The sequence below is a fragment of the Chelonia mydas genome, chromosome 13, assembly GCF_015237465.2.
Source record: "Chelonia mydas isolate rCheMyd1 chromosome 13, rCheMyd1.pri.v2, whole genome shotgun sequence".
Taxonomy (NCBI): domain Eukaryota; kingdom Metazoa; phylum Chordata; order Testudines; family Cheloniidae; genus Chelonia; species Chelonia mydas.
In genome coordinates, this window is record NC_051253.2 from 27,952,592 (window position 1) to 27,971,065 (window position 18,474).

At 47.6% G+C, this 18,474-nt stretch overlaps 2 protein-coding genes across 4 annotated transcripts in view; one reads left to right on the top strand and one right to left on the bottom strand.

Annotated features, from left to right (window-relative positions):
• NECAB3 (N-terminal EF-hand calcium binding protein 3) overlaps positions 1-18,474 on the top strand; it is a 109,662-nt gene that overhangs the window by 70,795 nt on the left and 20,393 nt on the right. The gene's annotated exons all lie outside the window — the stretch shown is intronic.
• ACTL10 (actin like 10) lies at positions 6,586-7,704 on the bottom strand. The gene has a single exon (XM_043526764.1). It carries the CDS (start codon positions 7,702-7,704, stop codon positions 6,586-6,588), a length of 1,119 nt encoding a protein of 372 aa, XP_043382699.1.

An 18,474-nucleotide genomic window follows, 5' to 3' on the forward strand; every position in this document is an offset into this window, starting at 1 on the left:
AAATTTAATTGCGATTAATGGCACTGTTAAGGAACAGAATACCAATTGTAATATATTAAATATTTTTGGATGTTTTTCTACATTTTCAAATATATTGATTTCAGTTACAACACAAAATATAAAGTGTACACTACTCTCTTTATATTATTATTTTTTATTATAAATATTTGCACTGTAAAAAATGATAAACAAAAGAAATAGTATTTTTCAATTCACCTCAGACAAGTACTGTAGTGCAATCTCTTTATCATGAAAGTGCAACTTACAAATATAGGTTTTTTTTGTTACATAACTTAACTCAAAAACAAAACAATGTAAAACTTTAGAGCCTACAAGTCCACTAAGTCCTACTTCTTGTTCAGTCAATCGCTAAGACAAACAAGTTTGATTACATTTACGGAGATAATGCTGCCTGCTTCTTATTTACAATGTTACCAGAAAGTGAGAACAGATGTTCACATGGCACTTTTGCCGGCATTGCAAGGTATTTACATGCCAGATATGCTAAACATTCATGTGCTCCTTCGTGCTTTGGCCGCCGTTCCAGAGGACATGCTTCCATGCTGATGATGCTCATTAAAAAAAAATGTTTTTTAAATTTGTGACTGAACTCCTTGGGGGAAAATTGTATGTCTCCTGCTCTGTTTTACCCGCATTTTGCCATATATTTCATGTTATAGCCGTTTCAGATGATGACCCAGCACATGTTGTTCGTTTTAAGAACACTTTCACAGCAGATTTGACAAAACGCAAAGACGGTACCAATGTGAGATTTCTAAAGATAGATACAGCACTTGACCCAAGGCTTAAGAATCTGAAGTGCCTTCCAAAATCTGAGACGGACCAGGTGTGGAGCATGCTTTCAGAAGTCTTAAAAGAGCAACACTCCAATGCAGAAACTACAGAACCCGAACCACCAAAAAAGAAAATCAACCTTCTGCTAGTGGCATCTGACTCAGATGAAGAAAATCAACATGCATCATTCTGCACTGCTTTGGATCATTATCGAGCAGAACCCATCATCAGCATGGATGCATGTCCTCTGGAATGGTGGCTGAAGCACAAAGGGACATATGACTCTTTAGTGCATCTGGCATGTAAATATCTTGCAACGCCGACTACTACAGTGCCATGCGAATGCCTGTTCTCACTTTCAGGTGGCATTGTAAACAAGAAGCAGGCAGCATTATCTCCTGCAAATGTAAACAAACTTGTTTGTCTGAGTGATTGGCTGAACAAGAAATAGGACTGACTGGACTTGTAGGTTCTAAAGTTTTACATTGTTTTATTTTTGAATGCAGTTATTTTTTGTACATACTGCAGTTCTACATTTGTAAGTTCAACTTCCATGAGAAAGAGATTGCACTACAGTACTTGTACTAGGTGAATTGAAAAATACTATTTCTTTTTTTACAGTGCAAATATTTGTGATAAAAAATAATTATAAAGTGAGCACTGTACACTTTGTATTCTGTGTTGTAATTGAAATCAATATATTTGAAAATGTAGTTAACATCCAAAAATATTTAAATAAATGGGATTCTGTTATTGTTTAACAGCACAATTAATCGCACAATTAATCACAATTAATTTTTTTAATCGCTTGACAGCCCTAATTTGAATGATACTAAAGTAGGATGGAAATCAGATAAAAATGAATAATACTTTTTTAAAACCCAGGACTTTGTTGGTAAAAATCAGTTTAAACTGAAAGCGAAGGGGCTTAAGCATACATAACATAAGGAAGACCATGGGCTCCGTGTACACACAGTGCACACTGACAGAAGGAGCTTTTTGAAGGGTGTAGGAACACCAGCTCCCAGAAGGACATTGTCTATGCTGACAGAAGCACTGCTCCGTCGACACAGCTGTGTCTACACTGCGGGGTTTGCCGGCATAGCTGTGTCTGTTGGGGTGTGGTTTATACACACCCGTGTCCAATGTTGCTATGCCGGTATACGTTTTAAGTGTAGTCCTAGCCTGTCATAAGCAGCCCCATCAAAGTAAGTGCTTCCCAATATGAGTGTTACGGAACTGGCCTTGCAGCTGATAGAGGTTGTGTGGGACAATCTGCTGGGATACAAAACTGCTACCTGGAGTGTGGAGACTGAGGGGAGACCACTTCCTGCATCCGGGGATTGGTGAAGAGGTGAAGGGGGTGATGGGGAATGGGCAGAGGAACCATCGAGGCAACAAAGGAAATGGAGGAGCTGTGGGGAGAGGGGTGAACCACGAAGGGAGGAGAAGGACAACAAATGGGGCCAGTGAGAGAGTAACCCTATGGGGAGGGATTCAAAGGTTAATGAAAGAATTACATTGATGATGGTGCAGAGAGCCCTGTCAAGGAGCAGGCTGGCGAAGGCAGCCATGGGGGAGAATCGTTCAGCTCCTCTAAAGGGATATTGTAGAAAAAGGATTGCACAGATAAATAACTTGGTCTGGAGAAAACCTTCAATGCATTGTGAAAATGTTATTTGAACTGCTCCCTGAAACCGCGGCTCTGTCTGCTCTTCTTGGCATCACAGTGAGGAGCAGAGAGGTGACTGGCCTGATCGTGTTCAGGTGTGTGCCAGCCCAGAATATTGATTTACAGGAGATCAGATGCAGAACGTGGCTAATCACACATGCAAATACTTCTGATTAGCCACGGGAGGATGCCCTTACTTGAATTGCTTGTGGAATTGCAGTCATTTTGCATGCAAATTAGGCACACAACTGGGTCTGTGTTTTTTGTGTATAAAACTGCATCCCTAAATTGTTTCAAAATCAGGCCCGCAATGTGTGGTTTGGAGTTTAAGACCTTCTGCAGAGTGCTGGGAGATGGTGGTCTCGGGATAATGGGGTCAACAGGCAGTATTCTAGCCCAGATAATCATGTCCAGGGACAGCGGGAACACCCCTACAAACCCGTCTTCGCACACACAAACAGGCATTTAGTGTTACATAACTTTGACAAGCCATCGCATATCTGTTTACTCATTCACTGTGTTCCATTGCAAATGTTTGGAGGCGTGGGAAGGGGCATGAGAAGCGTGTGACACCATTTGAAATATTGCCCTTCTGATCTTGGCCCGTGTTTTGCCTCCCGGATCATATTACTGTTCATGAAAGAATTGCAAAGGGAAAGATTGCTCGGTATTATCTGAGTTTATGGTGTAGACAGCAATAGAATGCTTGGGCACTGGACGTCTCTCCTACCGAAAGAGAGTCAATTCTACCTCCTGGGAGTAAGTCAGTAAATAATAGATTCTGTTTTAGCCACAGTCAGTCATTTGAAATGCTCATTTTCCTTCCTCCTGAGCCCCATCAGTGGTGACAACGCTTCTACAGTGGACTGTAGCCAGAGAGCTCCTCACCAAGGAGCAGGGAGTGCAGCCTGTACCAGAAAGGGACCCCCTCCATTAGGGGGTCCAGGCAACACCCCTCATCCAGTTCAAAAATCATGACCACCAGAAGCAAGACTGAGCCCATGGTCTTCCTTATGTTGTGACGCCTCTGCTTCGCCTTCTCCTTGTCTCCTTTCCTTTCACTCCAGAGGGCTGGTGCTGGTGGCAAGCCTGGATTGTCTGCCACCCGAGGATTTCCCATCCCTGGTGTATGGCCGTCACTGGGGGGGTGGCACAGTCCAGTGGGGGATGGGAGGTGGTTGTTTGAGCTGGGATGCACAGAGCTGGTCTGGAAAGTAACAAATTTTCCCATTACTTCTCCCTTACTGGTGTGAGGGCTAAGCAGGTGAATAGCCAGGGTCAGTGTATCCCTCAGAGGCCAAGGGAAAGCCCCCAAGGACCTTAGTAGGTAAATCCAAATGTTGCGTTCTGTTTTCCCCTGCTGTGGCAGCAGAGTATGTAGTGCAGGGGTGGGCAAACTTTTTGGCCCAAGGGCCACATTGGGGTTGCAAAACTGTATGGAGGGCCAGGTAGGGAAGGCTGTGTCTCCCCAAACAGGCTGGCCCCCGCCCCCTATCCGCCCCTCCCACTTCCCACCCCCTGACTGCCTCCCTCAGAATCCCCAACCCATCCAACCCCCGCCCCGCTCCTTGTCGCCTGACCGCCCCCTCCCAAGACCCCCCCAACCCTAAATGCCCCTCCCAGGACCCCAACCCCTCGGTCCCCTGACTGCCCCGACCCCTATCCACACCTCTACCCCCTGACAGGCCCCCCGGGACTCCCACACCTATCCAACCGCTCCCTGTCCCCTGACCCCCCCCCCACGAACCTCCACCCCATGCAACTGCCCCCTGACTGCCCCCCAGGACTCCCTGCCCCTTATCCAACCCCCCCCCCACCGGCCCAGCCCCCTTACCGTGCCGCTTAGAGCAGCATGTGTGGCAGCCGCACTGCCTGGCCAGAGCCAGCCCTGCCACCGCGCTGCCCTGCAGGAGCGCGCAGCCCCGCCGCCCAGAGCACTGCCCGTGGCGTAGCTGTGGGGGAGGGGGGACAGCAGGGGAGGGGCTGGGGGCGAGCCTCCCCGGCCAGGAGCTCAGGCGCCAGGCAGGATGGTCCCGCGGGCCAGGCGTGGCCCACGGGCCGTAGTTTGCCCACCTCTGATGTGGTGTATGCATGTTGTGTTTGCAGGGTATGAGTTGTGTCTATGGTAACTGACTGTTATTTGTGTTTTCCTCTCTTCCTTTTTGTGTTTGGTCAGCCCACTGATCCCTCTTGCTAATGGTTGTAAGTTCCTTGGCACAGGGACTTGTCTGGTTTTTTATCCCTAAAGCACCTTGCAAACTGGCAAACAATGAAACGTAATAACAGTGAATAACCTAATGATGACACCCCAGTAACTTGGGTATGTCCTCAGTGGATACTTACAAATTTCTTCTTCTAAAACAGTGTTTGAATCACACTGCCTCCTTCTCCAGATCTTTCCTCCTACCCTTGCATTGGCATTCTGATTGTCTTTCTCGAGATATAATTTCTCATGCTGGGGCTTCCTCACGGTAACAGCCACTCTTCCTTGGGAGGGAGGTCAGGGTAATTCTGCTGCCTCCCACCTCTTGGGAGATATACCTCTGACTAATAGACCAGTTGTAAAAGCCACCAAACTGCTATTGTGAGGTCACCAAGATGTAGTTTTGCAGTAAGTAATCAGTGACTTCAAGACTTGCCCCTGAGTGTGACTCTGAGACTTGGTCCCTGGATATGAAGAGCTGAAGTGGCCTTAAAGTCTGTAGAGGGGATATTTGTACTGGGAATAAATTTCATTCTGCAGATTTGAATTAAGTTTGAGGCCATCCCTAAACCACTTCTGAGATACACAACCCCATTGCACTGTCCCCGCAGCAAGAAGTATCAGCAAAGAAAACTCTGCTTGTGGATTCAGTGATAATATTCCCCTTTCTCAGAGTATTGCTAGGCAGCAGCCTCTCTAGAGCTAAAGTGGCAAACTGAGGGGCAGCCAAGAATGCTGGCATAACTCCATTAACTTCAGAGGAGCAATGCTTGCAGAGAACTGGGTCTTGAGTTTTCAGAATTAGGCCAATTATGCACCAAGTCCCTAAAATCCAAGACCAAAACTTGCCCGAGCCTCAAAACTGACAGATTGGGTCTGGGTCCAAGGTAGAATTTTTCTGCTTGATTTGAAGTGAAATGTACAAGGAGTTCCTGAGTTATGGCGTCCTAAAAATAGCAGTATTCAGAATGGAAAAGGTCTCTTAATTTTTGTCATTTTATAACAAAATGAGAGAGAAAAAGAGAGAGAGAAACTTAGCTAACTAGCCTCCCTGAGCTGAGATCCGATGTCCACCACCATAGTTTATCTGATTTAATGTCAAAACCAGAATTATTAACTTTGTATTAGGAATCTTGCTAATGCAACATGGGGAAAGAATGCTTTCTGTATATGCTATCATCTGCACCACTACTCTCCTCCCAACCCTGCCCCATGTGGCTCTCCTGAGTCCTGCTGGAGAAGGTCCAGTCGACAAATGGGGTGTTTCTCTTCCTGACATTCATATGAACAGCTCGATTGGGGATTCCTTCTACAATCTGCAGGACAAAGATCCTTTCTAGTGAAATTCAGGGACTTTAAAAAAAAAATAAGGAAATTCTCCAACAAAACTTTAAGGTGAAGTTAAAGTTGCAGCAACACATCAGTGTTGGGTGCTTTGTATCCCAGGAAGGCACAGTCTCAGAGCCTTAGTGTTGTCTATACACAAACTGGAACCAAAATAATTAAATCAGTTTTCATTCATGCCAGCGTCAGTTATTTTGGTGTAAGCCTATACGTGGCGATGCGTGTTTCAGATTAAGAGTGGCCACACACAGACTTCCATTGAAACACTCATAGGTGTGAATTAAAAGCAGTTTAATAACTTTGGTTCCAGTTTGTGTGTAGATAGCCCCAGAAATAGAAACTCAGGAAATCCAGGAGTAAGGTGGTATTTCTCAAACAATGCACTCATATGCACTCAGATCATGACAACCTTAACTCTGCCCCTGGAGAGACGACAGGAAACTGGGATGCCAGATGCATTGCTTTCTTTGTTACAGAGACCTTTGCATTCCTGCCTTGGCTTTAATTGTATAGGCAGAATTATACCATTTTGGGCAGACAGATAGCCAGAACAGTGGTTATTTATTAGAAACTAATTGAACTTCTTGTGCACATATGCTGCCCCGCACTCCTGGTACTCGCCCTTTCTCATCCACATATGCCGGAAGGACTTAAGCGAGGCTGCCATGGAGCCTCCAGCCCAGACTGCCATACTCCTCTTTGGGGCAGCCAGAGTTTTAATCCGGTAGCCTTTGCCATGTAACAAGGCATCCAGCTCTGAGCACATCCTCTCAGGGAAACCAGGAAACATTGATGAGCCCCCTGATAACACAGTGTTACCGATAATGTCCCCCTTGCACTCGTCCGGCACCTTCTGGAGGCTTTGGAAAGCTAAAAGGTGAATGCCTGGAGAATTTTGGTCTAGCAGTTTTGGCTGGAAGAGTGGCTCTGGGCAGCAGAACCGCTCCTTATCCAGAGTTATCCAGTGCCCATCAGGGGTCTTAAAACACACTGGGAACTGGTGAGCTTTGTCTTGGAGGTCTCCTTCATAGTCCATGGACACGTAGCAGCACTGCTTCTTCACCTGGGTCACCATCGTCTTCTGCAAGGCATATAGCAGCTGTGGGTCATTGGAGCTCTTCAGCAGCAGGGTATGCATGTGCTTGGAAAGGAAAAACCCAGCCACGTCCAGGCGATACGTGGCTTCCCTCCAGATCTGCCCAGCGCAGATGGAAGTGACATGGGACACCCCAGCCCCAGCCTCCACAGCCAGGCCAGTGACCCTGCCACAGGAGCAGAGGGAGAGGAGGCCTGTGTTAGCCACATGCAAGGCTGGAACAGCGAAGGCCTCAAAGAACACCTCGGCCACCTTCTCCCTATTGGTTGTGGGGCAGGAGGGAGAGTCGGTCATGAGCAGCGGGCGCTCCTCAGGGGACAGTCTCAGCCCACAGAAGAAAAGGTGGCTCCACAGATTTTCCATGGCTTCCCAGTCAGTGATGATGCCATGCCTGAGCGGGTGGGTTTTGGATGCCCTGGCACCCCCTGTCCCACAGCCAGCAGCAGTGAGATGGCATGGGATCTCCCGCATCACAGCTGGGCAGGTGGGAGGCATGGACGTGGTCTTCAGCACAGACTTTGGCTTGTCCTCTCCAGCAAAGCCGGCTCGAGTGAAGCAACTACCATTGTCGATGACAACCGCAACCTTTCCCATAGCGTTATCTGCACCACCAAACTGTCTGAGCTTTATCCACCTCTGACGTCAGGATGGGGAAGACGCACAGTCAGGGATTAGAGGGAAGAAGGGAATTGGAAAGCTTGCCTCATCCTGCAACAGAGCAAACGGATGATCTATAATGCAGTGTCTAGTCACATTACCAGTTAAATACAAACCCATTGTGAATGCGGGATTACAGCTGAGAAACGCAATAATCAAGAGTCAGGACATGCCCACAAGCCGGGGGTTCCTCAGCAGCAGTGACTTGGATGTGCCGTGGAGTTGCCCCCTTCTGGAGTTGGTCTGGTTGGACACTTTTGGCCATCTCATCATGCCTTGTCACGTAAACACAATCATGCTGGTACGTCTGCTCAGCAACACGTTGCATTGAAACAGGCTCCCGTCACAACAGGACAGTGCTCCAAGAGCCCAAAGGAATGATCCGGAAGAATGGCAATCCAGACTGCTGCTTTGGTGCTCCTAGGCTGAGATTTTTCAAAACTGCCTAGGGGATTTGGATGCCCTACCACATTAACTTTAAATCTTAACTCTAGTGCACTATCTACGGCATGGGCCTGGTTTTCCTACCCCAGACGGGTCGTAGGGCATTTCTGTCTTAGCAGGGCCGCATGTACGTGGCAGCTCCCAGTGTGTGTGTCAATGTGGCTTGATAACCATCTTGCCTTGTGCGGGTACCAAGCAGAATGTGCACCATGCGTGCAGCCATGAGTACGCAGAGTGAGCACGAGGCCAGAGATGCACTGATGCTTGCCCAGGGCTAGATAATCAGGTGCTACAGCCCTCTGAAAGTTATTGCCAATGTATTTGCCTAAGAATACATCACAACTCAGAGGGTCTGTGCTATGAACAGAGGGTCTGAGCGATGCTATGTATCACTTCACCCTAAAGACTTAAACAGTGCTTAGACCTTGTGCTGATTCTCCCTGAAACCTGCATTTCCCCCCTCATCAACTGATACCTGCATGCATATTGGAAAGGGCGATCTTTAATAGGTGCTAAAAATGACATCCTGTGTGTGCTCGGTGTGGCATTTTCAACTGTTCTTTCCAAATCAAAACTGTGCAAACCTGGCAAACTCACACGTTCCTCAGTGGAGGCTGTGGATCCGTTAGAGGAAGCAGTGTTCAGGCCTTTATCACTTGTCTTAGCCTATCAAATGGTCACAAAGCCTTCCCACCCCTTACCCCCCTTACACGCACTTCAGAAAGGACTGAATGGATTTTATTCAAATTAAAAAACAAAGCCCCCAGCTTTGGGCTATGGTGTGAAATTTCGCTCCCAAAGGAAATGTATAAGGAAAATTGTGAGCAGCTGAAAATTGGGGTTTGGAATGGAATGATGTTCTCCACCTTACGGTGCAACCCTCTGAGAAATGAAAGTATAACACCCTCCCTGTCCTAGGGCTGTCCATGGCCACACTGAGCTGAGGTCACTTGCTGTTGTTGGGCAACTCTCCTAAAAATGTCTGTCCCCCGACATTGGGCCACGTTAAATAGTGCAGGACTACCCAGGATATGGGCACAGCAAAGGCCATTCTGGCAATGAAGGGAGTAGAGCTGGTTGGAAAAATTGCAACGACATGTTTTTTGTCAGATTTTGCAGATTGGTAAGAGCAAAGCATTTTGAGGAAGCAGTTCGATTTTGATGAAATTCCTCCGGAAACCTGGCAGGATCCATCAGAAACTTGCCGACTGTCCTGTCAGCTCACCCGCCCAGCTTCTCAGCAGCCCACCAGGCAGGTGGCGGGGGTCCAAAGCCTGGAAGCCATAGGCTCCCAGGGTCCATGGCTCTGGGACAGCCATGCAGACAGACTACCTTGGTGTCAGGGATCCAGGGTCCTGGGCAGCACCAGGTGCACCGTTTGGGGTTACCTTATCTAACACGATCATATAGTTAAACCCAATGTTCTTCAGTCTCCTCCATGCCGTCCCCTTCTCACTTGTTTCTCCTGTTCTCTTTCCCCACCCTTCACTGCCCCCAGCTGAATGGGTTGATAGCAGCAGTGGCCTCAGCGTGGCATTGCTGAGCGCTCCCCTGGGCAGCTTGACACTTGGCAAAGGAATGTTCATGAGTTGTTAAATTCCAACCCAAATGTGCTCAGCCATGTTGACTGGCCCTAGGATCTTCCTGGAGTTCAGATTCCCCAGCTATAAAACCCTGCAGCTCAATTTTGTCACAGGGCGAGGGTGGCCATTGAGTGTGTTCTAGGGCTCTGAATGGGCCTTTATGTTGCATTTAGGGCCCCCGTCCCTAAAAGAGCATCATTTCTCTGGGGGAGATGTGTTGGAAGTGCTCCCTGATTGCAGCCCCACACAAACCCAGATTCTGATACCCTCCCTGCTGGGATGGAGTCATGTATGGTACGACGCCCTCACCTGATGATGTCCACCTCCCCTCCCCTCTGACCCCTGGATCCTCTTGGAGCTGGCCTAGGACAGACATTAGGGCTCCCGGGTGCGGCCTGGAACTGCTGGTGAGGAAGGAAGGGTTCCAGTGGGGGGACGCTGTCCTGGGAGTTCTGGAATCTTCCCCTACCCCATGTGGCTTCTGTTCCTAGAAAGGGATTGTTAGCTCCCATGACCTCATAGACCTGTGTGTGCACGTGTGTGTCTGTGTGTGTGCTGGAACTGCCGATGCCAGGAGAATGCATTGTAATGCCAAAGCCCTGGGCATCAGACCCGTGCCACACTTTCCACAGGTAGGGATGACACGGCTGAGACCCTGGCAAGGTCCCAGCCCACTGTCTTAATTCTGTCACGTTGCTATGTGCTGCTAAACAGCCGTTGTGTTCCATCCAAAGGAAGGAGTGAAGTGATTCCTACACTGACAGCTTGTAAGACTCTGTAAGATCCTTTGGGATTTACATTATTTATTGACAGGAAGCATTTCACGCGCACACACTGAAATGCAGCCACCTCTGAAGTGGAATGTAGGAGCTGTTTAACAATGTATAGCAACTACACAACAGTTGAGGACAGACATGAAACTACAAGGGGAATTGGGGGGAAGCAAGATTTGCCCAACAAACTGTTTCACACCCCTACTCTTGCCTCCCTGGCTTGTTTCTATTTTGCTATGTTCTAGATTTCTTGCTAAGCACCACACGCAGCTCAGTCCCAGTAGGATAAAGCCATGAGCTGAACGGTATTGATGGTATCCCTTTAGAATACTATTCAGAATCCATCACCTAGAGGTGGGGAAATGGAGAGGGCAGATGGGGCCAAATCTGGTGCTCTTTTCTCTGTCTTCATCTGAGCTTTGTCTGCACATTAATTTGGAGACAAATCCTGCAAAGTGCCGCACACCCTCAGCTCCCGTTGACGCCAGTAGGAGTTGGTGCTTAGCACCACTGCAGCAGAGCACAGTAGCTGGCAGAGTCATGTCCCGAGTAAGGAGTGTAGGACTCAGCCCATGGAGAGTTATCTGCACAGAGCAAACACTTCTGGAGGAACAAAACAGAAGCCAAAATAGGGAACGACCAGGTTAAAGAATATTTAGATGCTAGATGTATTCAAATTCAAATGTGGTGCTTAAGATGAAATAATCTCGGAATAGCGAATAATTATCTTTGAGAACTCCTGGAGGAAGGCTGAGGTCTCAGAAGACTGAAGAGCAAACACAGTACATATCTTTAAAAAGGGAACAAGGAGGACCTTAGGGAATTATAGGCCAGTCAGACTAATGTTGATACCTGGGAAAAATTGGAACAAATTATTAAACAATCCGTTTGTAAGCATTTGAGGATAATAAGGTTATAAGGAATAGCCAACATGGATTTGTCAAGAACAAATCATGCCAAGAAACCTAATTTAATTCTTTGGCAGGGTTACTGACCTAGTGGATGGATAGAAGAAAAGCAGTAGATGTGATATATCTTGATTTTAGTCAGGCTTTTGACACGGTCCCACATGACACTCTCATAAGCAAACTAGGGAAATGTGGTATAGATGAAATTACTATGAGGAGTTGAATGATTACATCAAAGAGTAGGTTTCAGAGTAGCAGCCGTGTTAGTCTGTATTCGCAAAAAGAAAAGGAGGACTTGTGGCACCTTAGAGATTAACAAATTTATTTGAGCATAAGCTTTCGTGAGCTACAGCTCACTTCATCGGATGCAAGAGTAGTTATCAATGGTTTGCTGTCAAACTGGGCGGGTGTATCTAGTGGGGTTCCACATGGGTCAGTCTGGAGTCCGGTACTAGTCAATATTTTCAGTGTTAATTACTTGGATAATGGAGTGGAGAGTGTGCTTATAAAGTTTGTGGAGGACACCAAGCTAGAAGAGGTTGCAAGCACTTGGAGGACAGAATTAGAATTCATGAGGAGCCAAAAAAATTAGAGAATTGATCTGAATTCAGTAGGATGAAATTCACTAAAGAGAAGTGCAAAGTACTACACTTAGGAATAAAATAATCAAGGGCACAACTACAAAATGGAGAATAACTGGCTAGGTGGTAGTACTGGTGACAAGGATCTGGGGCCTGTGCCTCTCACCCTGGTGGAGTACCGGAGTTGACGGGAGAGTGCTCAGCAGTCGATTTATCGCATCTAGACTAGATAAATTGACTGCCGCTGGATTGATCGCTGCCCGTTGATCCAGCGGGTAATGTAGACAAGCTGTTAGTCACATATAATTGCCCTGCTCTGCTTGGCACTGATGAGGCCTTACTGCAGTTCTATATCCAATTCTGACCACCTCACTTTTGGAAAGATGTGGACAAATTGGAGAGAGTCCAAAGGAGAGCAACAAAAATGATCAAAGGTTTAGAAAACCTGACCTAGGAGGAAAGTTTAAAAAACCTGGGTATGTTTAGTCTTGAGAAAAGAAGACTGAGGGGGGACTTGATAACAATCTTCAAATATGTGAAGGGCTGTTATAAAGAGGACTGTGATCAATTGTTCTCCATGTTCACACAAGGTAGGACAAGAAGTGATGGGCTTAATCTGCAGCAATGGAGATTTAGGTGAGATATTAGGGAAAACTTTCTAACTTTAAGGGCAGTTAAGCTCTGGAACAGGCTTCCAAGGGAGGTTGTGGAATCCCCATCACTGGAGGTTTTGAAGAGCACGTTGGACAAACACCTGACAGAGATATTCTAGATTTATTTGGTCCTGACTCAGCGCAGAGGGCTGAACTTGATGACTTCTTTAGGCCCCTTCCAGCCCTATGTTTCTATTATTCTGTGATTCTACCAGCTTCTGGGATGTGGCTTTCTTATTCACCAAAAACCTGCTTTGTGGGTCTCTCCTTCCTGAAGTTAAAGATCTTTGATCCAGAGCCTGGGGAGAAAGAGGATGGAAACATCCAAATTTCTTTTACTCTCTGCAAAAAGCTCTTTTTTCTGCTGGGGCTGGCTCCTGGTTCACGCAGTGTGACTACACAGTTATATAACTCCACTCCAGAGCATGACTAGCAGCACAGATTGACAAGGAGAGAGAGCACAGGGTAGTTGGTTAGCAGACAGGAAAGCACTTTCTAGCCTGAGTTTCTATAAAAGCCAATGTTAAATGGTTCAGCGATGCTTTTGTTGCTCTCTGTGAGTCACAACAGAGGGACGTTAGAGGAACACTAAGCCTCCCGTCTTGCTATATACATGACTGTAACTCCTGATCGCTGGCTGATTTCCAGTCCGCTGTGTTGACCAGGTGCCAGCATTTTCTTAGCCCCAGTTTCTCTGGTTAACAATGCTCCATGGCATCTCTCGATGCAGAATGGACATCCCTGTATGTCAGTATGCCAGAGGTTTGCTAGTGGAAACAGTTGGCCCTGCACTTCCCACTCCACAGGAAAGCCAGGAACCCCCCACACCTTCTTAGTTCTCAGCTGATAGAGTGGAGGCTCCTGCCCCCTTTTTATACAATAGGAATTTCTTCCCAGGCAATTTGCCTTTTCACCCGCCATCCTTCTCATTGGTCGATTCACCTCTCGGGAACCCCTGAAAGGCTGTGAAAGGAGCTCTGTCCCCAGGGCTAGCTTGGAAGCACTCACTTTGCAAAGCCAATTTCTTTCTCACCTCCCACCCATCCCCCACCTCCTGCACTGAATCCTGGAGGCCCTCTCTCCAGCCAAGGACTGCAGTGTGGGGTCGTTGGTGCCAGACCCTTAGTGTAAGGCTCTAATATTTCTTGTCTTCCTGTCTTCCTCCCGTGCCCCTGAACACATACTAAACACAGCCAGTCATCTGAGATGCTCGGGTTGGTTTATTTTCCCCCTTCCATGGGTTCCTTGGTTCCAGCACGCGCTGTAGTGTTGCTGGAGACAGCGACACTCCTTGGGCTGCTCACAGCCTGGGCCATCCACTCCTAGCGCCTGGGTGTACGGTGTACCAGAACCTCACCTGGTTCTTGGAGCCCAGGGAATCCCCTCCCTCGGCCTTGTCAGACTCCACCAAAAAAAACAGGGTCAGGATCCTCCTCATCTTCTGGATGTCCCCATCTCCGGCTCCCAGCCGTGCTGATGAGGGGAACGGCTGTGGTGGCCGGGGAACCTCTCCCCTCCTGCTGCCCAGCTCTGATCTGCCAAAGATGTTAACTGTGCTACCAGGAGGGAGGGTGATCAGAGAGAGGGTCTTTGGGCAGTGGGACAGCTTCCCAAGAGGAGGCAGCAGCACTGCTTTGATCTGTAGAATAAATGAAACAAACAAAGCTTTCGGTCCCATTGGCCTGGGCTGCTCCTCTGCCGCTCAGGACCTCCCCTTTCAGCTCTCCAGCCTCAGCCAGGCGCTCCTGGAGAGCAGACATGGCCAGTGACACGGCTGACGATGCCGCAGAGTGAAGCTACTTCCCGGAAAGTGCCTTCCCTCCGCCACCGGTCTCTTCCCAGTCACCCCAGGGGCAGTGTTTGCCAGTTGGCTGATGGGAAATTCCACGGCTTCTTATTAGGCGAAGTGGGTATTGGTCTTTGGGGACTTTCCCTGGGTTATTGATGTGTTTTAGGGGACCGTTCCCCAGTCCCCCTGCCCAGGATTTTGCTTTCCTGTTTCCCCAAGAGTGAGAGACAATGGCTGGCCTAGGGGCTCGAATTCCAATTACTCAAGAAGGATTAAGACAAATACATTGTCAATTAGGAACTCATGATGGTTCTTGTCACCAGCATTCCTTCGCACTGTATAATGCAAACAGTATCAAAATGTACACACCTCTACTCGACCCACCAGCGTAATGTACCCCCACCCTGGGCCAGCAAAAACCTAAGGCTAGAGAAGGGCCTTAGCCCAGGGCCGGTTATTCTAGTTTTGAAACCTAGTTCCGACACAAGTCCACACGGCAGTGGCTGGTCCATGTCGCACAGACCTCAGCCTCTTTCTGGTCGCTCTACAGGAGAGATGGAACGCGGGGATAGTGTTAGGGGGGTGGAGCCTGGCATGTGTCTGTCTGTGGCAGTTGTGCAGGGAGCCATGTGTGGAGAGCGACTGTGCATGTTGTGTGGGATGAGGGGCGTGGCCAGGTGGGGTGTGAAGCTGTTGGAGAGCATGAGTGCGGATGCCCCTGTAGCTGGGGCGAGTCACCGGCTGGCACTTACAGTGGACTTGTTCTTTTTCAGATAGATAACCAGTCGCCCTTTCTCCTTTTCCTTCTCCAGATCTGGGCACTTCTCCTTCTTCTCTTGCTTTGCTTTTTTCACCTTCTTTCTGGAGTTGTAATTGCCCATCTTGTGATTCCTTCCGAGCCAGCTGGTACTGCCCCTACTGAGCCAGTTGTGTCAGAAGTCAAGGAGCTTCTGTGATGTCAACCGTAGGCATAGATGTGACTTTACAATGGATGAGGTGTCTCTGAGGCTGCCTGGCCCATTGGGTCCCATTGTCCTGCTGCCTATCCCCGGATACCCTTCCCTGGCAGTGAGAGAAAGAGGCCAGGCTCTGTGTATGTCTTTGTGTGAACTCCTCAAGGCGTGGAGCGCTGGGAGCAGATTACACTGGGTGGATCTGAATGATGCTAAGGAGACCCTCAAATCAGTTTGGGCCACATGCAGCTCGTTCCTTCCCTCATCCCTGCCTGATAATGAGCTGACCCAGTACTAGTCACTCATATTGTGTAATTTTGCTGAGTGGTCCCATTAAAGACAGTTCAGACGGCAGACTGAAGTATTGTTTAGTGGGCATAAGTGAAGTGGATCTGGCCTTTTATTTTAGAGGTGGGTCAGATACCCAGGGATCACCTAGGTGTAATGCAGCCACCACCTCTGGTTGTAACACAGCAAAACACAAAGTGCCACACTGCCCAGCACTTTGGGATAGAAAGTAGAGACAAGTCCCAGATCCAGTGAAGCACATGGATGAATTTTAGGACAACAAAGTGACCAGGATGCTGGTTTAACATCCCTGCTCTTGCAAAAATTGACATGGGATCTTTAGTAACTACCAGTGATTGGGAAACCTTCTGCATCCCTAGGAGCCCCCTGCTGCCACTCCCATAACGGGCTGAGAAGGCAGAGCACTCCTGGTGAACTACCAGCATCACTACTTGCAGTACCCAATGTCCCTTGCAGGTCTCCCGTCCAAGTACAGGCCATGTCCAAGTGCTCCTTAGTTGTTAGGATCACAGCACCAGCTGCTCTGGCTGCAGGCAAAAGGTAACCTGTCACTTCCTACTTGAGCCCTGATCTTTGGTTTTGATCTCTCAGCTGAGAAAACAATGTGATGGTGCAAAAAGGCTTATAGCTTCAGGTGGGAAATGCTGCGTTCATGCCAAAGCCCCACCAATCTGATGTTATGTAGCTGTCTACCTCAGTTGTGGCCACGTGCCAGGAAGTTAGTTAGACCCCTGCATGACAGCAGCTCGATCCACACATCTTGAGGATGCAAAACTGCCCCTGGGGCACCGGATACTCCCAAATGGTGGATGCAGAAGGGCAGGCCAGCCTTTAAACTTCTATTTCCAAATAACATTTTCCGTGGCATTCCCAGAGTCATCATCTGCTTTTTAAGGGAAACAATGGTGGCCAAAAAACCCGAGAAGGAAAAAGTACCTGAAAAGGAGAGAGACATCTAGACACTGTTCTTTTAAATGGATCTAAGGATGAAAAAGAACCTTGGAGTAACCTGGACCAGTTTTAGCCATGCAACCAGAAGACAGAGAAGACTTGCTATGACACACCTAATTCATCTGCTTGGCTGACTCAGGATTGTCGCCTCCAGTATATTTAATAGCACATAGTCCAGTGTAGTTGCAAATGTCCCTGATATTTAGCCTAAATGTTCTTTGGCTTAAATGCTTCCCTTTACTTCAGTTCTGTCCCCTTGCACCACCTCCAGAAATTCTCTTGCCTCCTCAGGAAGGCAGTACCAGTTCTTCCCCTTTGTACTGCCACGTGATTTTCCTGAGGGAGCATTTTCTAAATTCGACTGGTTATCTCCATTTTTCTCAGTGCTCCAGTCATATTCCCCTTCACTGCACCCAGTTCTCTGGGTTCTTTAATGGGAAAGTTTTATGTTTATTTCACCTTTCTGTGGTGATGTAAGCTTATCCCAGTCATATCAGTGTCCTGCTGGAGGTGGTGGCCTTAGCTCAGTGTCTATCGGAGAAGTGGTGTCTAGCAGCTAGAGTTGGTGATTGGGCATCAGGATCCCTGGGATTTCTTCCCAGCCTTGCCACTGATTTGCTGTATGACCTTCAGCAAGTCACTTTCTGTATCTCAGATCCTCCATCTGCTTATAATGGTATGTTTATCTGCAGCATATAGTTCAGCTGCTGGATGTCTCTGTGTGCTGTACAGTATTCCAGACAGGATGTGGCCTGTGGTAAACAAGAGAAAGAAAGCTGGAACTCAAGCTGGGTGAAAGCCTATTGGTCTGTGACTGTAGCTGTAGAAGTTTTGGTTAATAATTGTCTCTTGTTTAAGATAGACTATGACACTGTTAAGTGGGCATAGTAAATATTTGCCCATGAGACGGGCTGTTGTGAGGTGTAATACTTTGAGATTCCTGGGAAACGTGCTAGAAAAGCATGTAATATTATTAAAATGCCCATGACTTTCCAGTCAGCTTTATTCTCCACAACAAGGAGTGTTAGCTGCATGCCCCGTATACTTTGTGGCTCACCTCTGCTTATAATCTGCAAAACAACAGGCTAGCAAAGGAACATGATCCCTCCTGCTCTGCAATGCTCGGTCTTTGGCCACAGTTCAGCAAAGCACTTAAGAATATGAGCAACTTCCATTGGACTTGACAGGATTTAAGCAAATGCCTAAAGTTAAGCGTATGCCGGGGTGTTCTGCTGAATAGGGCTGGACCACTGAATCAGGGCACTGATCAGGAGAATTTCTGTTGTGTTATAGTTATTAGATATTTATCAGTTTCTGATTTTCACTGTTAACATTGGACACATTTTGTTTCCAGCTTCAGGAGTAAAAATGATTTTATCTGTGTTTAAAAAATATCCCTTGAATTCTCTCCTACATTGACCATCAGGATGCCCAGGCTTCTGGATATTGGAGATCTCTCACCTCCTTCCACAGACAGTATCCATCACTGATAACATGATAATGGTGGGGTATTTTTATATGGATTTTGTAGAAAAAGCCTATTCTCAAACTTATGCTTGTGTCACTTTGAACTGCAACTGGAAACTTTAGCTCTGATGAGGCAAGCCTTGTCCTGAGTCAGAGATCTCTCACCAAGTCACCAACGGGGCTGATGAATGTCTGAATTTGGTTCACAGAGAGTCCAGCCTGGGTTAGTTCAAGCCAGAAGTGCTATGTATCTTTGAAGGCAGAGAGACATCCGGGCTCCCAGCTGTTGGCTGAGC